This window comes from Falco naumanni, chromosome 3 (genome assembly GCF_017639655.2).
Source record: "Falco naumanni isolate bFalNau1 chromosome 3, bFalNau1.pat, whole genome shotgun sequence".
NCBI classification, from domain to species: domain Eukaryota; kingdom Metazoa; phylum Chordata; class Aves; order Falconiformes; family Falconidae; genus Falco; species Falco naumanni.
The window spans coordinates 113598711-113621604 of NC_054056.1; the positions used below are offsets into that span (position 1 = coordinate 113598711).

General features: G+C 37.3%; 1 protein-coding gene across 4 annotated transcripts in view; it reads right to left on the reverse strand.

Moving 5' to 3' along the window:
• The window catches only part of CDH12 (cadherin 12), a 220895-nt gene that overhangs the window by 101967 nt on the left and 96034 nt on the right, over positions 1–22894 (reverse strand). For all 4 annotated transcript variants that reach the window (XR_005827124.1, XM_040588449.1, XM_040588450.1 and 1 more), the window contains one exon: positions 20135–20429. Coding sequence is in view for 3 of the 4 variants with exons in the window: in XM_040588449.1 (XP_040444383.1) it covers positions 20135–20429 (295 nt within the window). In the remaining variant the exon portion in view is untranslated. The remainder of the gene's footprint in view (positions 1–20134; positions 20430–22894) is intronic.

Below are 22894 nucleotides of genomic sequence, written 5' to 3' on the forward strand. Positions count from 1 at the left end.
GACTTCCTTCCAAGGAATGCCAAAACAGAAGGCAATGTACAAGAAGGAAGCCTCACATGGATTGTGAAAATCTATTACCATTCAAGTCTCACACAAAAAATGACTTAATCATGTTTCAGTTATGTTTCTTGACAGTGAGGTTGCAAAAATGTGTTCAAAACCTCCTCAAGAAAAACATTCTGATTCACAAAAGCAGCCTTCAAAGTTTCAAATCTATCTTCAGTCCCCAAGTTGTATACTTTACAAATTTTAACATCATATACTACTAAGTCTGGTGCACAGCCCTTCTGTGAACATTGCTTTTAAATAAGTAAAATCATTGTGTTCAAGAAATGACAATAGAGTAGACAGACAGTACCTGACTTTAACTTTGTTAAACCTCTTTAAAAACAGGTGATTACAGGGTGCTGTACTGCAAATCCAAGAGGTTTCACATAAGCTTTGTTTATTTTTTATTTCTTTTTAATTCTGTGGTAGATCAGGCTTAGAAAGGTGGAGGAATAACACAGGAACTTTTAAATTAAAATTTTCATTGTCTCAAATGCTGTGAAAAAACGTGTCAACATTTATGGCAAATGAAGCATGGAACACAAAACTGTGAACACAATGGTTGAACTGGGTAAGTAAGTATTCTGCCTTAATATCTTTTCAGTGTCAGATGTGGCTAAACATTTAAAGTATGGTTCTACTGTGAAAAGAATCTGTCAGAAAGTAAGTGTTTGTTACTCTGGAGATCTGTTTCTTGTGTTTACTCATGTGACTGAAAACATCAGACTCTATTCCAGCTAGTTACATTCATTTGATCTGCAAGGCTGGCTACACAGACATGATTGAGTGTGCTTACTTAAGTCTCTGACAGCACGAGCATAATTGTTAATTAGATTCCAAGAACAAAATCTTAATTGCTGATAAAGATTCTGTATCAAAGCACAAATGAGCAGTTTCACTCATGACAGCATTTGGGTAACGTGAGTTTGATATGTCTAGGCTTTAGACTACCCCAAGCACGTGAATGTTTAGTACTTTAAATTAGAGCTGCAATAAAAATTAGAGTGCTTGAGTTTGCTTCATATTTTAGTAATCGTATACAAACATTTCAAATGCTTCTTGTGAAAAAAACTAAGAAAAACCTAAAAAAAAAAAAAAAAAAAAAGAACATTAGAAAGACAATCTATGGGGAGCCAAAAGAAAACTTTCTTCCATATCCACCCCAAGCTGGCAGGACATCTGCTCAGTGCCCACCATCTGGGTGTGTCTAATTAGAGACTACCTGGAATAGGCTCTCAGAGAGCTATTGCAGAAACAGCTCCACAGCAGATGCAGCCTCAGTCCCTGAGGGCTGAAAGATAAGGCTGCAAGAACAAGGGAACCACTGAGCAATGGGAATATTGTATCGCCTTGTGCAGTAGTTCTGTACAGCGAAATGCTTCCAGAAGAGCCAAGTATTGCTTGCACTTGGAATTTACATGAAATCCAACAGGGAGTGATGATCACACAGACCAGCAAGTACAGACAGTGAAACAACACACTGAGACATAATAAACACATGCAGCCCCATACTGATACCTCTGATGCATCACAGTTTAGACTGATGTGGTACCATTTCTTTTTTTCCTTTCTTTCTTCCTTTTCTTTCTTTCTTTCTGGAGGGGGGTTGTTTTGCCTTGGGTTTGGGTGTTTGGTTGTTTTTTGTGGTTTTTTTTTCATTTCTAAACTATTATTTCCAGATTTTAAAATCACTTCCACTTCAAATCATATTCAGTTGAAATTTAATGCAGGACTTCTCCATTTAGTTTCCCACACTCTGGCCAAAAAATCCTCTGGTTTTCAGAGGTTAAACAAATTAGCATCAGGGGACAAAAAGTTTTTTCTTTTTCTAGCTTTTCTTTCCCACAAAAGTATCATGCTAGCCTAGCATAGCACTTGGTGCTTTCCACAGACTGAAACACAACACTCAGCATCTTTAGGTAACTCATACTGGTGAAAACCAGAAGCAACTTCGGTTTTACTGGAGATGCATAAAACTGACATGGTGTATGTCAGAGAGCTCAATTCCTTTCTGACTTTCAGATATTGATATGGATCTTAAAACTCCTTCATTTTGTAGGGCTTGCAACAGGGAAGAGTGAGCTGGGGTCTGCTGGAGCCCTGTTTGAGCCAGCCATGGACACGGCATGAGTTGGCTCATGGTTTATGGCACAGTGCCAGCCACAGAGCCATCCAGTCACCTTCAGTCCTGTCCACAGAAGAGCCATCATCAGCCCTACCACCTTGTTAAAATACAGCCATGCTTTTAAAAACACAACCCGTAAGAGCTATAACATGTCACAAAGTTGATACCTGCTCTCTGAGCTATTTTGGTTATATTTTGCTTACAAAATACCTGCCATTGTCTGGGTCTTTCAGGCTATGTTGTGTGTCTCCAGTTCTTCACTCCGGCTTGCCTCCACTTTGCACAGCAGAGGGAACAGCACCTGAAGGGAGCTGACTGCAAGGTCCTTAGCAGCCTGGCCCCCTGATGCTTCTGCTCTTTGGGGTCCACAGCAGCCTGTCTAGCGCCCGAGCTGGCTGTGAATAGACACTTCCAGATACTCGCCTTTTGGACTGGCAACAGATGTGGACAGCTGAATAAGGCCCCCTGTAAACATCTGGAGGAGCTGTGGCCAGCTGCAGTTGCCTTGGCCAGAGAATCACTCACTCTATTTTACTTGAATCTTTTGCATTCAAGCATTATAATTTTCCTGCATAAGAGGGGATCTGAATACAGTGTAATAACATCCATTATGGAATTGTAAATATAAACGATGTTTTTACCTACAGCAATGGCAATATTAACTAAATTCTTAGGAAGAGAAATATATTCCTCCTTCAGGTTAGGCTAATTTCAATTAGAATTCAGTGCAGCTTCTCGGTATTATCACCTGCCTTTTACAGGCTCAGTGGGGTTTTCAAGCATAGAAAGGTGATTTGTCAGGTTCTTACTGGTAGCTTAATAAAACTGTGAATTAGTGAAAGCCACTTTAGTGAGTAAATTTGAAGACAGTTGGAGATCAGTAGCTTCAGCTTTGACCGCACAGTGCACCCACCCTATGACATGAGAGTGATCAGAGCTCAGCAGTCTAATGACGAGAGCAGGAAGGCATTAAGCCAGTTGGGACCAGAGGCCCATAGACAAAATACTAAGTGGGTTGCAAACCACTTAGCTATACCTGTACTTTTAAAATACTCAAGGCACATAGAAAGGGTGTAATTCTAAGCTTCTTCTAGAGGAAAAGGAAACCTACTTTCTCCACTAATATTTGTCATGTGAGAGAAGCTTGAGAGAAGCTAAAAATACCGGTAGATGTCTACACACACACACATGCCACCCCAAAATCCTAGTAACATTTAATATTTATAAACATTTTACGTATCCTTACAGACCTGCAGTTATATACCTTTTGCACACTGACATCTGGGATAAAAGGCCGTTTACAATTCTGCTGGGAACTCTACTGTTAAAAATGTTTTGATACACACACTCAGATCCAGTTCTCACTGCACAACCGAGTCTACACAGAAATTTGCAATAGCCATGTGGCAAAAAAGAATCAATCTTCAGCTAAGATTTTCATTTTAAACATTTCCAAAATTAAAAAAAAGTTTTCAAGGTTTTTCAATGTTTTTTGACTTTCAGAACACAATCCTAAACACTACTTGAATTTTGGAGGGTAGAAAAATGACTCAAAAACTGAGGTTCAGCTTAATCAAAGATATTTCCAAATTTATGCTGAACAGCTTCACCACAAATTTCTCTGAAATAACACTTAGAAAGGTGAAAGCATTTCGTTTGGAAACTTTCATGCTTTGATTCCAAAATAAGTAATTTTTTTAGGTCAGTGAAAGAAGAAAAAACAGTTACTTGTACAGACCAACTTGTATGTCATAACCCGGTTTATTTATGTCTCAAAAAGCAATTTTAAAAGAACGGTAAATAGTTTTCACATACATCTCTGGCTTGCCAATAAGATTAGGTACTGATAACTCTGCAGGGCAATAGTATATGTATTTCAAAACACAGGCATAGATTTGTGAAACAAGAACATACAATGTCCAAAAATGGACAAGAAAGGAAAATTCAATTTCTGATCACAAATTAAGGAACTGCTTTAGGAAAGGGACCAATGGCAAAAGCAAATACATTGTACATTACCAAGGTGTTACATGTCAGTTCTTATTGTACAAATGTAAAAGAAAGGCAAAGTGACCATCTTCTTAAAAAAAAAGTGAATGAAAAAAAGCATCTGTAAAGGTCATCAGCCTTTCATATGGCCTGTGGCCAAAAAAAAAAAAGTCACTGAATGTTGTATGTCACCATAATGCTTAATTTAAAATTGCGTTGAACTAAAACACACGTGAGAAAATATCCCTTGAGACAAAGAGCTCTGGCAGCAAATGCCTGACATGCTTATATTATTTCTCTCTTCTCTTAAATACTACTAGCAGAATTTTCCTCAGTATACTTAGTTTAATAAGCATGTAATCAGTGTGGGTCTTTTGCTATTCTACATATTGTATGAATATTTTAGACAAGCAGTAGTTTAAAATTAAAAGCTGTATGCTTCAAATCTATTTTAAAGAAGTATTTCAATATGTTTGAAATTAATGCTAAGATTAAAGGATATATTGCTTTTCAGAATCGGGGCATAAGACCTGTAGGAATACTTGGGAATTTGCTGAAAATTAGAACTAATTGGCAAAGACAGCGGGAAAATGTTCAGAATTGATGTGAACAACTGTAAAAATAAAAGTTCATGGGAATTTATCAGCCTAGTGGAAGATAAGTTCTTGGTAACTTTCCCAATTGTATTTTCAAAATATACTTCTACATGCAGTACTCCCTTTGGTTTTACAGCACCTAGTCTCACAAAATTCTGTGGATTTGTAGAATCCTGTTCCTTCTAAAAATATGGTGAGCTTTTTCAGAAAATGGAATATTTTTGTTTGTTTGTTTCATACAGGTAAATAACAAAAAAAGCATATTTACTAATGTACACAGATAAGATCATATGTCCTGTGGAACTGGAGAAACAAAAGATGGAACAGCAAACAAAACAAATAAAATTAATATGGGCCTGGGAGTTCTGGCTAGACTTCATTTCTAATATTGCAGTACTGCTTCAATGTCAGAATGGAGTCCCTAAATGCGGATGGGAGATCAGGGGAAAAACTTCAAGGAGAAGAATGAAGTTCTGAGTTGCTCACATTCATAAATCTATCCAAGAGCTTGAGTTTATCTATTTCTGCATGTGGGAATACAGTTGCAGATCTGTAACTCTGTTTCCCCTTAAAACTGAAATCCTGTCAGATTCTGTTTTGAATGAAAAATTTGAAAATTATTTACTTCATCACAGTAGACTTTCAGTAGATAATATTTGGTGTTCTGCAAATTGGAATATGGTATCTGACTGTGTGTAGCTCAGGTACTTATGAAAAAATAGAAATAAATCAGACTGGGAACCCCATTTTTTCCTCCAGGATTTTAGAAAACAAACACATATCCAGGTATCAAACAGTTAAGATCAAATATTGGTACCAAGAGAAATAATTTGATATGACATTTTATTTGTCTAGCTTGGATGGGACAGAGCACAGTATAGACGAGCATCTAGTATAGATTGGATTTTAAAGATAAACCATAGGCATTTTTAAACCATAGGCATTGGTTTATCTTCCTGATGACAAAAGGTATTTCTAACAGTGAAACAATATTTGTTATTCTCTATCATATAAACTGTATGACAGGGATGAAGTATTCCATCTTCAAGACTCTTTCAAAATTAAAATAAAACAAAATACTGGAACATATTATGTTGCTGATTTTCTAGAACTTGATGATTTCCTGACCAGTTGCTCAGGACAAAGCTACAGTATACAAGCATGTCATTCTTCCTGCAAAATGTCAATAAAATAACAATAACAATAATAATAATGATTATTATTTAAAAAACCAAAACCAAACAAACCAAAAAACAAAACCCAAAACCAAACACAAAACAAAGCAGACCCTAAATGCCACTTCTTTTGACATGCAAATAGGTAATTAAGTAGGAGGAGATTTTCGAACTATCACAGCCTGTCAGGCTTTCAGTGCTACACCATTAGGAGATTGGATACAGACCACTATTTACTGGGTGACAATGAGGCACCTTCAGCCATTGCGATTTAGGGCTGGGAATCAGGCAGTGAACAGCCACGCAACCATGAAGGTTTGTTAAAAAAGCTATGAAGTGGATTTTAATAATCCATGCACAGTCCTTCCCATATACTTCTCATATACATGAAGACAGACAACATGGTTATCGTCTTAACTCACTAAAGTAATCATGCTCAGATTTTTTAATGAGCATTAAACTCTTACCCTGTTATTCACCTATTAGCTGCTTCCTAGCTTTTTATTCCATATTTTCCTATTCCTCGACTTTCTTTGTTTCTTTTTTTTTTTTTCCTTGAGTACTTCATAAATGTATTAAAAAAGACATTCTAATTCTTAAGGTGAATTTCCCCTAATGCACTTGCACATACACTCTCACATGTGTTTTTTTCAGTTCTGGTAACATATATGCATTAAGAAACAAGCTGTGTAATGAATATTCCTTCTCAGTTTTCACCATCTTCAAGACTACACCTATAAAACAGAGAAGTAACATTACACGATGCTTTTATACACAACTACAGCACAGAGATAACAGAGGTCATGAACCATAAAAAGAGTCACTGCAAAATACAGTAAGACCAGATGGAGTTTTTGTCTACCTGGTGTTATTTGGATGCCTAACAATAAGACACATATAAGAGAACTTATTACTGAAAAGGTGCTGTAGCCTGTAAGAAGCACTAATGAGAAAAAATGTATTCTAGATACCTTCTTTCTCAGAAATTATTTACTGGAGAAAAACAATTTTGAACCCTTTTCTGTGTTAACAGCTCAAACCAACCTTATTCTGACAAAATGCAGAAGCCAATGATGTTTCCTCCTGAATGCTCAGTGGATGCATGAGACACAGATTATTTTAAGACACTCTTCTATGGTGGTTCAATGTTTATTTCCTACCTCTTCAGTGAATGCTCAGACCATCACTCTCTTGAAAAAGGAGGAAGCTGATCTGTTTTATATAGGATCTTTAAATATTCATCAGGCTAAAAAAAGGGAGAAGGGAGAAAGGCTAAGAAACACTTTCTGGCCTCTGGTGGTTAAAACATGGGGAGGGGGTATTTGATAAAGGAAAAGATTAAAGCTGCATCTGCAGCATCTTGTGTGAGCTTTCTACCTGCCTTACTGCAAAATCAAAATCATGTAACCTCTCCTCAAGCCACATTTTGCATGTGATGTAACTCTGAACTCTGAAAATGTCACTGACTGGCTTCCAAAAAAGAATTAAGTATATCTACTTTATGGTTTCTGACAGTGCTTATGCATTAATTGGCATCTAGCTGCTCAGCAATGTAAAGTTCAGATGGTTCTGTGTGCAAGCAGATTGGGGCCAGGCTTAGGCGACATTTTAGGCACCCATGGAACAATTTTATAGAAGTTTACTTTTTTCCATGTTCAGGCAGGCACTAATATGCTTCATTTTGAATCAGAAAAATAAATCCATGTGGACATCTAACCCTGAATGGCATACCCCAAATAACCTACTGCAGCAGTGCTGAGTCTGATCCATGTCTGATCTGGTTGGGCTCCCAAGACATTGCTCTAACTTCCTGGCAAAATTTCCAGAACATTTTGGTTCACATTTATAATCCATGACGCAAAATTTAGGTGCCTACACATTAGGGATGCTCGGCCTGGCTTGAGGAACTTGATGGTACAGCTCAAACTACTAAAAGCTATTTGGGAGTCTAAAGGCTAACTGCATCATTAGATTAACTGAATCATTAGATTAACTAAATCATTCAAATCCATTTACGTGCCCTGCATTTAGTGACATCAAGAAAAAAACCTACAAGATGCCTATAAAACTCTTTCAGTGCCAAGTTAACTTTACAAGTCTGGCCAGAGAACATGCTGATGAAAGACTTTCACTAACAAGATCTCACTAACAAGTCTAAAACCTATTCTGTTGAATAGCAGTACTGATATCACACATGGTGTCCACAAGTAAGTCAATACCCAAATCATAAAACAGATTTGCAGTGTGGGCAGGAAAGCCCACGTGGGCTTTAATGCAGACAACCTGGGTAGCAGTAGCACTGGAAATGAACCATTAGGACACCCCTACAAGGTAGCTGGTCAGTTAGTATCCTGAAGTCCCTTGTACTACAGCTGCCATAAAACCTATCCTGTCATCACTGTTACTGTCCCCTTGTGCTATCAAAAATAAATTGATAAAGGTGGCTAAAATATAAAGCATCCAGATCGCAGTATAGGTATTACTGAACTGCCACAACTTCAATTCTACAGTAAATCAGTAGGATGTGCTGCTGCAGTTCTTATCCCATATCCTTCCTTTAAATCAGCAGTTCAGAGATATCTCATTGCTGTGCAGTGGCCCAAAGAAAAAGTTCCCTCTTTAAAACTTGCCAGTTCAATTACCAGCTTTGTATGGATTTTGGAATTTAAGGAGCTGATGCCTTGCTGCCACCTTTTCATTCAGGCAGAGAGCCTGACATATTGGCACCTTTCAGGTCATTTACGAAAGATTTTCTTTGGGAAGAAAGGTTAGAACTTGATTTTGTTTATTTGTTACAAAGAAAAGCTGATGTAGGAACTTATAATCCAACATTTTATATTGGAGCAATTCCTAGTACACCAGTGTTCGAATCTTGGTCGTGGAAAATAAAAGTGGCAAATCATATATGTTCAGCCACTGCCTTGCCCTCCACATTAACAGTTCCCATCCTTATTCCTTCACTAGTACTGCAAATAAAATGAACAACAAAGTTCTTTAATATATCATAGTAAAGCTATTTTTTCTTCTCAAATAGAGGGAAGTGTGGTGGTTTTTTTCTCTCCTGCTGTATTAGCAACTGGATGATCTTTTAAAGGCTCACAGGAACATCCACTGTGAGAACAGTAAGGCTCTACATCTCACTACATTATGCTCAGTGATTAATATTGCTTTAGGACTTAAAATCTGTGAACAGAGGATTCACTGAGAATCACATGCAAGAGCCATGAAAGAATCCCAGGACTATCAAACATCTGCTGAAAACCATCTGACAGGGTTTGGTTTGTGTTCAGGCATGAGGTGATATGGAGTGAAAGCAGTAAGAAAAAGTGGATGAATCTGGGCCTACTGAACCAGAGAAGTAGCACGTGGGGCTGATAATTTGAGCATCTGTGTATGTATCATCACTTGCCAGAACATAATTTGTTGGCTTGAGGACTTGAACCTGCCCTTCAGGCATCTTTCTCATCTGAATTCTCTCAATACTGTTGAAAATACCAATTACCATTGTCCAATCACTAAAAGGACAGTAGAAACAAAGGGGGCTTAGAGGCAAACAGAGAAAGTGGTTGAGACGTGAAGAGTTTTCCATGTAGAACTTTAAAGATTTCATCTGTTTAATGTAGAAATGAGACAAAAAGATGTGGCATGCTAGAGATGTATACAGTAGTTAGGATTATACCAAAATTAAATCATCCATTGCTATTCATCTTTTATCTTCCAGACTGGAAGTTAAAACTGTTAAAAACAACAAAAGAAAATGCTTTGTAGAATGGAAATATACAGTTGAGGAAATATACAGTCACTAGACCTAACAAAATGGGGATCAGAGAAGTATTTGACATGCATGTGAACCCAAACAACAACCTTTTTAACAGAGTTAGACAATAAGTAAGTAAATTGTGCTTGGATACAACCTACTCCCAAACAGACTGTGACATGATGGTCTGCCTAAATGTGTGTTTAACTTTACTCCTATCCCCTACTTCTGTCCATTTACAGAGACAGGAAGATAGATGGGCTTCTAAGGTGATGTTCCTACAACATGGGATTCCTAGCTACAAAATTATCTCATGTTTCAGATAAGTTCAGGTAAGTTGGGATACTCCTTTAGATCAGAACAAATGGTATTATCCTTTACCAGTTAGATTTTTTATCCCCAAAACTTCACGTCAACCTCAGTGGGATGACTAGCAGTCAACACACTATTTCTAGTGAAAATCATCAGTTGTGAAGAATTGTCTACCAAGATGCAAATGTTTAACTGAAATTACACATCTGAAAGTATCTGCAACAACATTCTCTGTCACTGACTGGTGCAAATTGGTGTCAGGCAGTCCTTGCTGGAGGTCCCCTTGCCTGCTCCATGCTGTTTCCCTGCTCCCTCAAGATTGCTCCATAGGAATACTCATACCTTGAAAGTCATGTATTTATGCATCAATATCCTTCCAGCTTCTTATGAAAATAAAAGGACTGTCCTGAGGTTTGTTACCAAAAATGATAGCAGTCTCTTCGGCAGTGCCAATCTGAATCAAGTCCAAAGCAGTATTAAAGGTGTTACATTCCTCTCCAGTAGCTCCTGAAATAAAATCTGAACAGTCTGTAAAGCTTCTCATCTTCCTCTGCTCTAATTCTTTACTTTCATACCTGCCCGAAATCAGCACTGTTTCTGTTTCCAGTCTTCACCTTTCTAACCCTCAATGATTTCACTTTTACTGCTGGCCTCTGCACAAAAGGTGCCCAGAGATAACGGGCAAGTAAGGATGTCTGGACAGTAGCATTTTGCTTAACTGGGATATTTCACATAGTTTTGGCCTTTCATTTCATGCTGCTGCACTCCAGGGAAAAAAAAAATAATAATATTTGCACACTCCAGAAAACAATATCAGCACTGCTTAGTTTTTAGCGGACAGTTTGTTTCATTTCCATTAGTCTTCATCCTACTTAGTTATGACCTGTTTAGCCTGCAGACTGACTAGCTTGTCTGGGAAGCATGGCAACCTGCCTTATCAACTGCACAGAAGAGAAATCAGGGAAGAGACAAACCTGCCAGGTTCCCAGCTCCTGAGAAGACTGCCTGGCCTACAGGTTCTCAGCCAGGCAGTGCTTGGCTTGTCAGGCTGATATAAAGAATGCTTCTCTACTGATTTGGGAACCACCTGTTTAATTTGCCAGTCACCAGCTGACCTGGGGGATGACTCACCAGGCAGCCATCTGTTTTTTCATAAAAAGTTTTGACAGAATTACGCTTGCATCTTTCAGTTCTACAGAAACTTAGCAAAAATGGCTCTTGTAGAAAGGTTTCGACCATCTCTGTCAGAAACTTTGTTATCAAAGGCTGGAGGGACGTCAGGCTTATGTTCCCACAAGATCTTTAATGGTTCCTTAGGAAAAGCCTACGGTGTATGAGACAAACATTGGGCCAGATTGCCCATCTATGCTGTTCCTTACTACAAATAAGGTGAAACATTAAGTATCTAGGATTCACTAAACCCATGGTTGACAGACAGATACACCTACTAATTGGCTTACATGTCATTTAAAGATACTCTAGTATGTGCTATTCCTCATTCTGCAGGTATTTTTAGACCTCTGCTTTATGTAGACTTTCCTTTCCTAAGGTATTACTTTTAACTGCAGTGTCTTTGCTTTTAGACTTTAAGCCTTATGGGATTTTCTAAACGGAGACTAATTTGTCCTTAACAGAATATTTGTGATCAGTGATTTTTTTTTTTTCTCTTAGCTCTTGCTAAGCCAGATTCTCACGAACACTTTTCTTATCACTCCAGGCCTTCCTAGGATTACATCTAATTTGCCACATGGAGTTATTTCTGCACAGAGAATTAAAGCCCTTAATCATATTTGGTTTAGTGACTCCCATTTGCTTAGCAATCTTGAGACTATTTTGCCTTCTGTTTTGTCCTCCTCTAGGGCTGATGATGACTTGATTGATTCACACAATCCATCAGTGACTGATTCCTTAGACCTGTTATCTTAGTACAGAATATCATTCATGTCTGCTTTTATTATTTTGGTTTACTGCACTTATACAGAAAAATGGGTGAGAAGAACACTAGATATGCACACACTATCCATGCAAAATATCCACAAAAATCCATTTAAATTTTGGCTTGTTCTCATTACCTGCAGTGTCTTTATGAGAAGATGGCTAGGAGATGATTACTTGTCGTAAATGAAGAGCTGCCTTGTGCCAGTGAAACCTTGCCCTTGTTTCTTCTGTGAAAAATTATAAATAGAAATAGGCTTATAAGAAAAAAAATAGCTCAGTGGCTAGAAAGCAACTTTAAGGAAAAATTATGTTCACAGCCATGTAGGCAGTAGCTTGAAAAGCAGCTTTTATAAAACATATTTAAGTTTTACAGTCACTCAGTGGCTGAGAAGAGTAATACATTTAAAATATGTTTAATGTTTAAAACCGCTTGGTGGCCAAAAGAACAGCTCTTGCTGAAAAGATATTTAATGTTCAAAGTAATTTTGTGGTAAAGAAAGAGCAACTTGTTGTTAATTTTTAACATTTACAGCTGATCAGTGGCTACTAAAACAAATATCAATACATGTTTTATGTTTAGGGATGTTATGTGCCTGTATAAAAACAATTCCTATGTCTCTCAACACTACACTAAAACATGCCAATATCTTTCAGCAACAGTATCACTGACAAAAAAAATACCATATAATCCCAACAACTCTAATGCAATATATCTTGAACTTAAAGATGATTATGCAAACCACAAGACTGTACTAATAATTACAAGCCTCTCCTTATATACTGAAAGAACTAATACTCAGCACCATTAAAAATACCAATATATACATTTAGAGAGAGAGAAAAAAAAAACCAAACACAAAACCCAAACACCAGAAAAACTTAATTTAAAAAAAAAATGAAAGTATTGGTTCGTTAACCTAACAGAGGGCTCTGCATCAAAAGACTTGGGTGTGATAAAATATAAAATGTTATTTGATTTACACTACTGACCTGAAGTTAGCATGTGGATAGGAATATACTGGCTTTATTTGCTGTCATGAGTTTTTAACTTTGTCCATTTCCAATTACACATAATAACGTAGGTTTGGATATACATGAAGTAAGACTCAAATGCTTTGCATGAATTCGGCACTAATACTGACATTTTGGGACTGTGAAACTAGCTAGCAGAAAACATTTATACAGTGTATCACCTTTTTAACAGTAAAAGCTGCTCAGACATTCTGCTGTGTGCATGTTTATAAGGTCCTGTGTGCCACAGCTTTCATTTTACATAGATTCCCTCAACTAACAGTATTGGCCAAATTTCTTTATTTTGCTGACAATTTCCAACAGCCACAGTATATGAAAAGAAACTCACAGTAAGTATGACAATAGCCATAACCCTTTAAACAACAAGCCTTCATTCTCTGTATTGTTTTCTTCTTCCTTTTGGTCTAAAAGGATTTTGTTTGGAAGGTTTTTCACAATAGTGGAAGCTGCCTAAGTCACCTAGTGATCTATCGTAATGTGAAGAAACACTTTTGTTTCAAAAGCTTTTACTGCCTACTTGTAATTTTCTCTCAACACCTCAGTGTTTCATTTTTTTTTTTGAGTTTTACTTTGTTTCGTACTGTATTTTTGTGCAATGTCCCTTATACATGAGGAAAAACTCTTGGACAAAAGGCTAAGCAGCCATAACCTGCCTTTCCTTCTGCTCCTTCCTTAAAACTCACCTCTCTCTACAGTGGTGATAAAACTTAATCTGATGATCACTGCAGTAGCTGTTTCTTTTTACAATTAAAAAAAAAAAAAAAAAGAAAAAAGAAAAGGAAAAGGAAAAAAAAAGGGCAAGATCTGTAATTAACAGAGCTTTTCTAAGTTAGAAACCACCAAAACACCCGTTGTGATGGGTAAACTGCAATCTGACATAGCCCCAGGACAGAGAACTGAAAGACAGTGATGGGACATGAACTTTTCTGGTGTGGTCTGTATGACCTAGGGGATGGATGAACTTGTACAGTCTGTAATAAACTACCAAATTAGAGGACATGTGGATATGACACTGTAAGGATGGACTCAGTACAGCTTTGTGAAGAGAAACTGCCCTTCACAAAACCTGTTAAATGTTTTGGGTGGCTCTAGATTACTTGCATAGGTAAACAGTATCTAAATTTCAAAAAAATATTTTATCCAAGCTCCTAAGCAAAGGCTCTTAAAAAAAAAAAGGATAGATTGAGGGAGAACAGCTTTTTCTAAGATAATATCCAGATAAAAGTAGAAATCAACTGGTAGGAATAAATTGCCGGTCTTTATATGAGGGGGGTTTCCGTTGGCATCTCACTTGGATTTGAACTCATACGTTGCCAGTACAAAAGAATACTTAAGCAGGTGAGATCTTGACAAAATGAAAGCTTGACTGCAAGGTGTTACAGGGGAGTCTTAACGTAACAAGTAACTGGGGATAGGGGATTTAAATCTGAGAAATACAAAGTAAGAGGCATTGAAAAAAACCACCTTATCAGTACTTTCATAGAAGTGGGTTGTAGCTCTGTTGCCTATTAATTCTTCATCTTGAGATTCATCACCGTGGAGAACCCTCCAAAGTTTTCATCTCAGTGATCAACAGTGGACAAAAAAAGGGGAAATGATTGATGGGAATTGTTGGGCAAGGAAAAGAGAATAAACAGGAATATTCAAGGTATGTGTATCTTGAATATGACATCCAATTCCCGTCATTGTCTCTGAGGGCTTGATAACACCAGAAAAGAGCATGGAGACCAGGCTGGAGCCGGAGGGCCTGCAGACAGGGACTGACAGATCATACTACCACTTCTCTCTCCATGAGTGTGTGTAAAACTATCCAAAAACCTAATATCTTCCACAACAGCCTGGGTATGTTTGAGAAAGTCCTTAAAACAATATTGCCAGAAGTTAGGAACCTATATAAAGGGAAGGATGGCTCCATATTTGCTCCAGTGCTTTACAGTCCTTCCTTCCCCAGCCTCTGCTCACTGTAAGCTTCAGGCTACATTCAGGCACGCGGTTCTAAGCTATTCCCAACTGGACTGCAGGTTCCTACCCACCAGTTCATTAGGTTAGTTTCCCACACAATGTAATTAATCCTTTTGCATGCAACTACATAGATGGATATATTAAATATATGTTCCATTTGTGAAAGTATGGATATAAGCCTTTGTCGATGTTTAAATATAAGCTAATTGCATATTCACTTCAGAAAGAAAAGTGCCAGAAAATTTAGAAAGACTATTTTTAGGCTGTCAGTACCATGGGAAGCAAATCCGTAACACTCTTCAAGTAGTTGCCTTGCTCCATGGAGGGTACCCAGTAAAAATAACCTGGTATCAACTTTCCTGTACCACTGACCACTTTAGTGTTACAAGATCGTGTTACAGCTGAGGCAGTTTCAAACAGAATCTTCAAGCCTATTCAGTAATACAGCTATTTAATGTGAACATATTCCATTACTTGTTAATTAATAACCTAAAAAGCAGAATAATTGCTATGGTGAGCTGGAGTTTGTAGAGCACCCCTAAGGAATAAAGAGTTAATCTAGTGGAAAGGTATGAATTGAAATTGCCTGGGAAAGAACATATGGAATCTATCTGTTATGGAATTAACGGGTTTAGTACAGCCCTAGCTGGTTTGTTTATAAGCATAGAGGAATAAGGAAAGATCTTAGAAAACAAGAGACTCTGACAGTAGAAGTTATACATTTGTCATATGTAATACATGCGATCAATTAAAATCAGCATATTTAGTGAAAGAAATGCATGAGAAATGCAGATGCATTTCTGTGCACATTTTTATGTATAAATATATAAAAACCTATAAGATTTTTCCTTACATACAGTGTTTAACACTGGTATGTCCCTAATCAGTCATCTGAACCAATAGCTTTAATAAGGGGATAACCTTGGTTAAACTCACCATACATTTGCATGCTTACATGAGGTATATATTGCAACAGAATCTGGCACAGATGCCAGAAGCAAAAACACAGTAGATTAAACTGTACTTAAGGACAACATATTTTGCTAATACCAACTTATAAATGGGGAAATTACAGCCCCATTTTCAGTTCTCATACATAAATTTCCATTTCTGGTTTGTTCTACATTTTGGAACTCTTATAAAATCAAAACAATATTTTCAAATAAAGACATTGACGAAACCAATCCAATATCAGAAAAAATATATTAGGAGTTCAGCCTTTAAGCTTTTATAAGCCTCTTATTAGGCATAGGATAACAGCATAGCAATCTCTGTTTTTAAAATATTAGTTCTGCATTGTAATCTGACTCCATCTGCTGTGTTTCTCTGCAAGGAATTTCACGACATTGTCCTTTCCAGAACAAATTCTTTGCTGTAAAGTATTCTGCATCCCATTTATTAGGTGAGCAATACACTGTCAGCTTTGGAAGTACCAATATCCTTCTGCAGCTATACAGCAACTATACACACTTAGGAAGTACCAGAAATAATGGAAGTCATAGAAAGGTACAGTTGCCTGCATGCTGGTAACCAAGGGGCTTTTTAAAAGAAGATATTTTTTTCGTTTGTTTGTTTGTATGCGTGATTGACTGTCCTCTCCATTACACATGAGCAAATTGGAGTGCACGTATGGAAGGAGTGAGGCTAGCTGGCCATTCAAGCCTCTGGCATAAAACCCGTAGACATGATAGTTTGTAGTGGGCTTAAATCAGAATTTTAGAGCACTGTAAACATCCTGCTAACATTTTTTTCTTAGTAAAAAGTATATGAAGGAATTTGGCTCCCAGTAAGGAAGGCACCACTAAGTAAAAATGGCAATCCTAAAATTATAACTTCAAAAAAAGATAAAAGATATGCATTACTATAATATTTTTTAAGGAGTCATATTGATTGGAGAGAAAAACATACAAACCCCAGTGTACAGCTGACAGATATGTCTAAATCATATCTATGTGCAGGAAGCCAGATATTGAGGATCCTACAAATTTCCGTCTTTTTTTACCTTTTCCAGTAAAAAGTCACCGAGGTCCAGGATAAAGCTGATGCAGTGTTTTACTCTAACTTGATGACTGGAACTCTGAATCTGAGATGAATGCTACGGCATTTTTTCAGCCACCAAAGCTTCAGCAACAGCAATTAGTACGGAGGCTAGAGACATTACAAAACTGAGGACAATGCAGCCATGAAAATTTCTAAACTGTGTGTGAGGGGTCTGAAGGACACTTTTCTTCCCAAGACTTCACAGCCCCATGCAATCCTCCCATGTCTGCGGACTGTGGTACTTCAAGGGTGTTTTATACAATTTCACTGTCCAAATGGAATATATACTGTTTGTTTACACTGGGTGTTAAGTCTTGAGGACTGTATTAGCTACTTCTCTGCCCCTCTATTCACCTTTCAATATGAACTCTGGCATTCATACTTTGCTCCTTAGTACCAATAATCTTAGGAGAAACTACAAAACTGAGTAAACCTTTGCATGCCAGTGTCATGCAACAATAAAAGACTCTATCAATATAAAAAATAATAAAAAGTCACTAGGCACAAAAGCTTGTCAGGCTCATAGAAATGACTACTAAGGGGGAAAAAAAGTCATGTAATGCATTTCCCACCATGGAAACAGTGTGCATGAGTGCAGTTCATAATAAACACTGTTGCAAACGTACAGTAAATGAAGTTTAACACATTTGGGAATTGAAAACTAGCAACTAGAAAATGAAAATGTAAAAACATAGATAAAAGAAAGAGTTTATCAGGGGTTTTGCCTAAGCCAAGAAAAAACATATGCTGCACCAACTAAAAAACCAAAGTGATTTTTAATGTCATCCTCGGGCAGTCATAGGTCTAGGCATCTCTGTAGGTGCAACTAAATGCTACTGATGATACGCAGCAGTACTTTTAGATCCTTTGAGAAATCTGTGCTTGCACAAGGCAGCAAAAGCATGGGTAAGAACAAGACAGTAGAGAGACCTACATCTCAGAAGGCCCAGTCTCACAATCTCCTGGCACAGGATAAGCGACAGAAGGTATTTCTGGATATTTTTGCTGCAAGACAACCTAAGAGCAAAAATTGTTATCTGCTTTAGTAACCACTAATTGGAGTTTAGGCCTCCATTTAGGGCACAATTTCCTTGCCTTGACTTTTCTGATCAATTTTCATCCATCTTTTATTTTCTTATAGAGGAAAAAAAAACCCCCAAAACCTGTTATAAATACATCTTACAGACATTGTGAATGTGACTGAATAAAGTGAAGATGACGAGGATGCATCTTTGGCATGGCATTTGCTGCTGTTCTCCCAAAGGAGAATAAATTGAAAAACATTTCTTTTAAAATGACGTATGCGTGACACAGCATATTCGGTTGCCATCTCATTTAGTCATGCAGCTGCTGGTCAATGTAAAAGCCATAATGCATGGCACACCTTGAAGACAGTTTCCCACAAAATAATACCACTGTTAGCATTTTGTCTGCTACTGCACACACATACTTAAGAAAATAAGAAAGGAAGATGGAGAGAACAGTGAGAGACTGAATGCATGTACTGCATTCCACTGTGTAAACAGCATTATTCATTATTATTTTGCTTATTTCTCTCTGATAGTGCCTCAAAAACAATCTAATAACTAACCATACATTCACAGGTGAGAAATTTTTTCTCTAAATTTGCCACAGAAATAGATTTGAAAATACAACCGATATTTTCCATCTATAAATAATATAACAGTAATATTACTAGGCACCTCTATAGGGGAAGGAAAATAGCGCACCTATATAGTGAATCTATAGATGCACCTCTGTGGGTGACTATACTAAACCCATCTCAACACTTGTATGAGATTAAAAAGATCACCTCTACATGTCTATTCGTATCACATTTTATCACATTCTACTACTTTTTATCACTACAGTTAAAATACCACCTCACTAATTCCATGTAACAACTCGTGTAAATAGCTAGCTGTCTCCTGGATTGTCTTTCAGAACACCACCACCTGAGCTGCACAGCTGAAGGGACAACAGGATCCCTCTGCACGTTTAAGAGTCAGAAAACTTCTGAAACTGTTAGCAGCTACAGGGAGTATTAAATGACTACTGCTGGCTTGTGAAGTACTGGGAAAAGACAATTTAGGAGAGAAAATGGCAATAAGCTGAAACTAGCATTGGGAAGTTAAAGGCCTCCCAGCCCAGAATGAATTAATTTCTGGTGCCTGCAGGGAAGCCTGAAGTGCCATCTGGCAGCAGGACACAAGCAGTGTGCTTGTGTTGCAAACACACTCCTCAGGACCATTCCAGAATCAGCCATCAGGCAGAGACCCGAAGGGCCCATTCAGTCTATTCTCCTGCTCCAAAGCAGGATCAATGCTCTTTATGTCTTTCCCAGCAAATGTCTATGGTGGTGTCAAAACTCTTCAAACAAAAGTGCTTCAGTATCCTTACTACAGTCCACTTTTCTTTGGAAAGAAAATTATTCTCTCCTCTATATACTAGCTTCTTTAAAACTTACCATGTTTCCAGTCAGTCTTCTCTCTCTCTCTTTTTTTTTTTTTTTTTTTTTTTAGCTTAAGTATCCAATGCACTCAATATTTTCTTTGACATCAAGTTTTTAAGACCCTGTGCCAGTCTTGCTGAGCCTCTCTGACTCCCATTCTTGCATTGTGGAGCACCAGGTTAGGGCAATCATCGCTTTCAACACCCACAGTGCAGCAGGATATGGATAAATAATTGCCTCCTAACTCACAATTAGGGGATCATGCAAGTGCTGTAGGACTTAAACAGCCACAAATAAAAGAACAGTAATGGTAAGATGCTGTTGTACCATCTAATTCTGCACAGTAGACAGTCAACATAAACTAGGAAGACAGAAGAATGTACTTCATTATGTGAAATATCAGGTTTGGGGGTACACAGAACTCCTGGACCTTAGATACCTGCCTTGAATTTATTTTTTTTTTTCTCCTGTCCTCAAAGACTGACAAGTATTCATTGTGCAGGAGAATGAGTTTCTAAATAAGCAAATAAAGCTAAAAAAACCCCTGTAATCTATATATTTCTAAGAACAGAGCCAGACATTTCTAATAATAAGTTTTAGAAGATACATTTTCATGTCAGCCTTTTTCTTTCCTCAGCAGGAAATGCACATTGAGACAATTAAGTAATCTGCAAATAGTTATCAAAGTGTTTAAAGCTTCTTACTCACCCACTGGAGACATTTCAGGGACACTGGCAACATAAGGCCCATCCAGGAACTTTGGCTCATTATCATTAATGTCCTGCACTTTGATGATGAACTCTGATTCAGGCTCTAGTGGTTTCTTGGTGTCAACATCTACAGCCTGAGCCCGGAGTGTGTAGAAAGGTTTTTCTTCTCTATCTAGGCTTCTTATGGCGTGGATGTCTCCTGTGGTCTCATCAATGGTAAAAACCGTGCCAGCACCATCTCCTGAAAGGGTATATTTAACAGTGCCCACTCCCTTGTCCAAGTCTGAATGAAGCTTGAGAATAAAAAAAAAAAGGGGGGGGGGGGGAGGAAAAGAACATTAATGGCTTTTTCTAGGCTGGAAGGCGCTTTTTTTTTTCTCTCTTATGTAATAAAAGGCATTAGAGGAACCAGTTTCAAAGTCCGTAACTGCCCCTAAGTGCAAGAAAAAAAATGAGTAGCACAATACCTAATTTTTTTTTATCCCCATCTAGTACCCAGCATAGAAAGCATTTCAAAATTCCACCTGCTTTCTCTCATGAATAATGTTCACTCCTAAAACTGCAATGAAGCAGGGCTTTAAATTTGTTATAAACTGAAATTTCAGACTAAGGATGGAAAACCACCAGTAAGCCCATCAAACAAACATGAGATGACATGACAGTGTCAAAAGTTTTCACAGGCATTTGGTTTTCTAAAGAGTAGAAAGGAAGTCTCTAATTTTCATTTAACATGAAAGACCTTGACGGAATCCTAAACTCAGTCTCAGACCTGGTTTTAAAAAAGACAATATAGACCTCTTAATTACAGTAAATGCTAAACAGAATTAAAAATACTACCTCTTACACAGAGAGGCGATTGCTTGTTTCTGTCCTTTCTGAGATAACCACATTGTGGTCAGTGTTAAGCTAGGAGTTCTCTTGTTCATTGGAATAATATAAGACTCAATCATTCCTTCCTTAACTCAATTATTTTTACCTTAAATACAAATATACCCATTTTCGAGGCTATAAGTATGTTAAATCTCTATTTCTAATTTGAAAAAAAGAAATATTTGACTATAGGTTCTTGGACATTTTTGTCCATTTGATCAGTGTCTATACTACTGTAACGTGGCCTTAAACACTGTGTCAAATACAGGAATTTTTGTAATCAAAATACAGTATGATTAACTTCTTTCTCAAATGCCTTCATCTGTTTCACGTTCATTCTTTAAATACATCTAAATGTTTTGAATATATATTCAAGGTTACATCACTGATGCTGAAATAGCTTCTAAAATATTCATCTGCTTGTCCCATCTAATGAGAACTAAAGAGATCTGCTATAATGGACACAGGTTGTAGAGTTTTCAATAGTGAATTCCCTTAAGTAGTATAGTAAAGTGATTATGGGTATAGGCTTTATTTACATTATGTACTGCCCAAGGTGAAACGCAATAGAGGAAACACGGGACATGAAAGGAGATTATGTAGAAAATGAATTACTGAGAAACTAAATGGTTTTGGTAATGGGGCAAGAAGCTAAGCTACAGAGAAAGAGGTAAAGGCAATTATTAACATTTATAGCTATCGCCTTGAAATTGAAAATAGGTCCTTGTGACCGCGGAAGAGGTCATGGTTTGTGGGACAGAGCGAACATGAATATAGCCTATCTTTGCCTACTTTTTCATCTCATCATTCCTGCTCAGTGAATATACTAGATTCTGATCTTTATCTAGCTGCCCCCTGCATGTGATTTTAAATTATCTTTCCAGTCTGAAGTAAAGCATTTTGTTTCTGAGATGTTAAAATATTTCCTTGCTTGCAAAATGAAAAGATAATGCAGCCTGACATAATTAATGCCTATTTCTTCCTCATCATTTTAATTTAAGTGGCTCACAAGTTCCCTGCTGTTCCATTATACCTTGATCAGTTAAAACTTATAATTTTCCTTCTACTATCATATAGAGGCTAACAGATACACATGAAGTGGAAAAAAAATAATGTTGATGACAAAGCTCAAAGAAAAAATGCTAGAAATTATACCACACCATTTTCTTCCCCTGTGTCCCTGTATTAAATAAAATATGTCTGGGCTTTACTGTGAAGTCTACCTTGTTCCATACTCCTGGAAGTAAAAATATCACAGAGCAAAGGAATGTGGTTTCAAAGCAGTGATTTGTAAACAGAGAAGTGTGCCAAGAATATTGTCTCTACTCCCATCTCCTGTCATCAGATTTGGCTCTAAAGCTGAGATGGTTGAGTATCTTTCTGATTGCCAGCTGAAGGGTTTATGTTCAACTAGTAACAAATAAGGCTGCGTTGCATGTGTTATCCGAACACTTGGATTATACCAGAGAGAAATAATTATAGTTGCTTCCCCTAGCTGGGGAAAAAATTCAAGAAGTGTAACAAGAAAAAAGCAAAACAAGGGCTCCTAAGAGGAAGAGTGAAATACAAAGAGAAGCACAAGCATAGCTTTTTTCCAAATGCATTGGAGAAAAAAAAACTTTATAACTGGCAGCATTAGAGATTCTACAGTTGTAGATGTGTTTACTGTGCTTCACACTCAGCTAGTATAACCGAGGAACCATTCCATTGATTTAAGCAAAGTTGTATTGCTTTACATTAACTGGGATCTGTCACATTGTATTTATTCATCAAATCTTGCTAATCTGCTGATTTCGATACAGGCTTCTTTAGATGCCATTGCTGAACAAAGCAAAAATGTATGCTATTTGCAACCCACATTGAGCTATTTGTGAGGCAATTCAACATT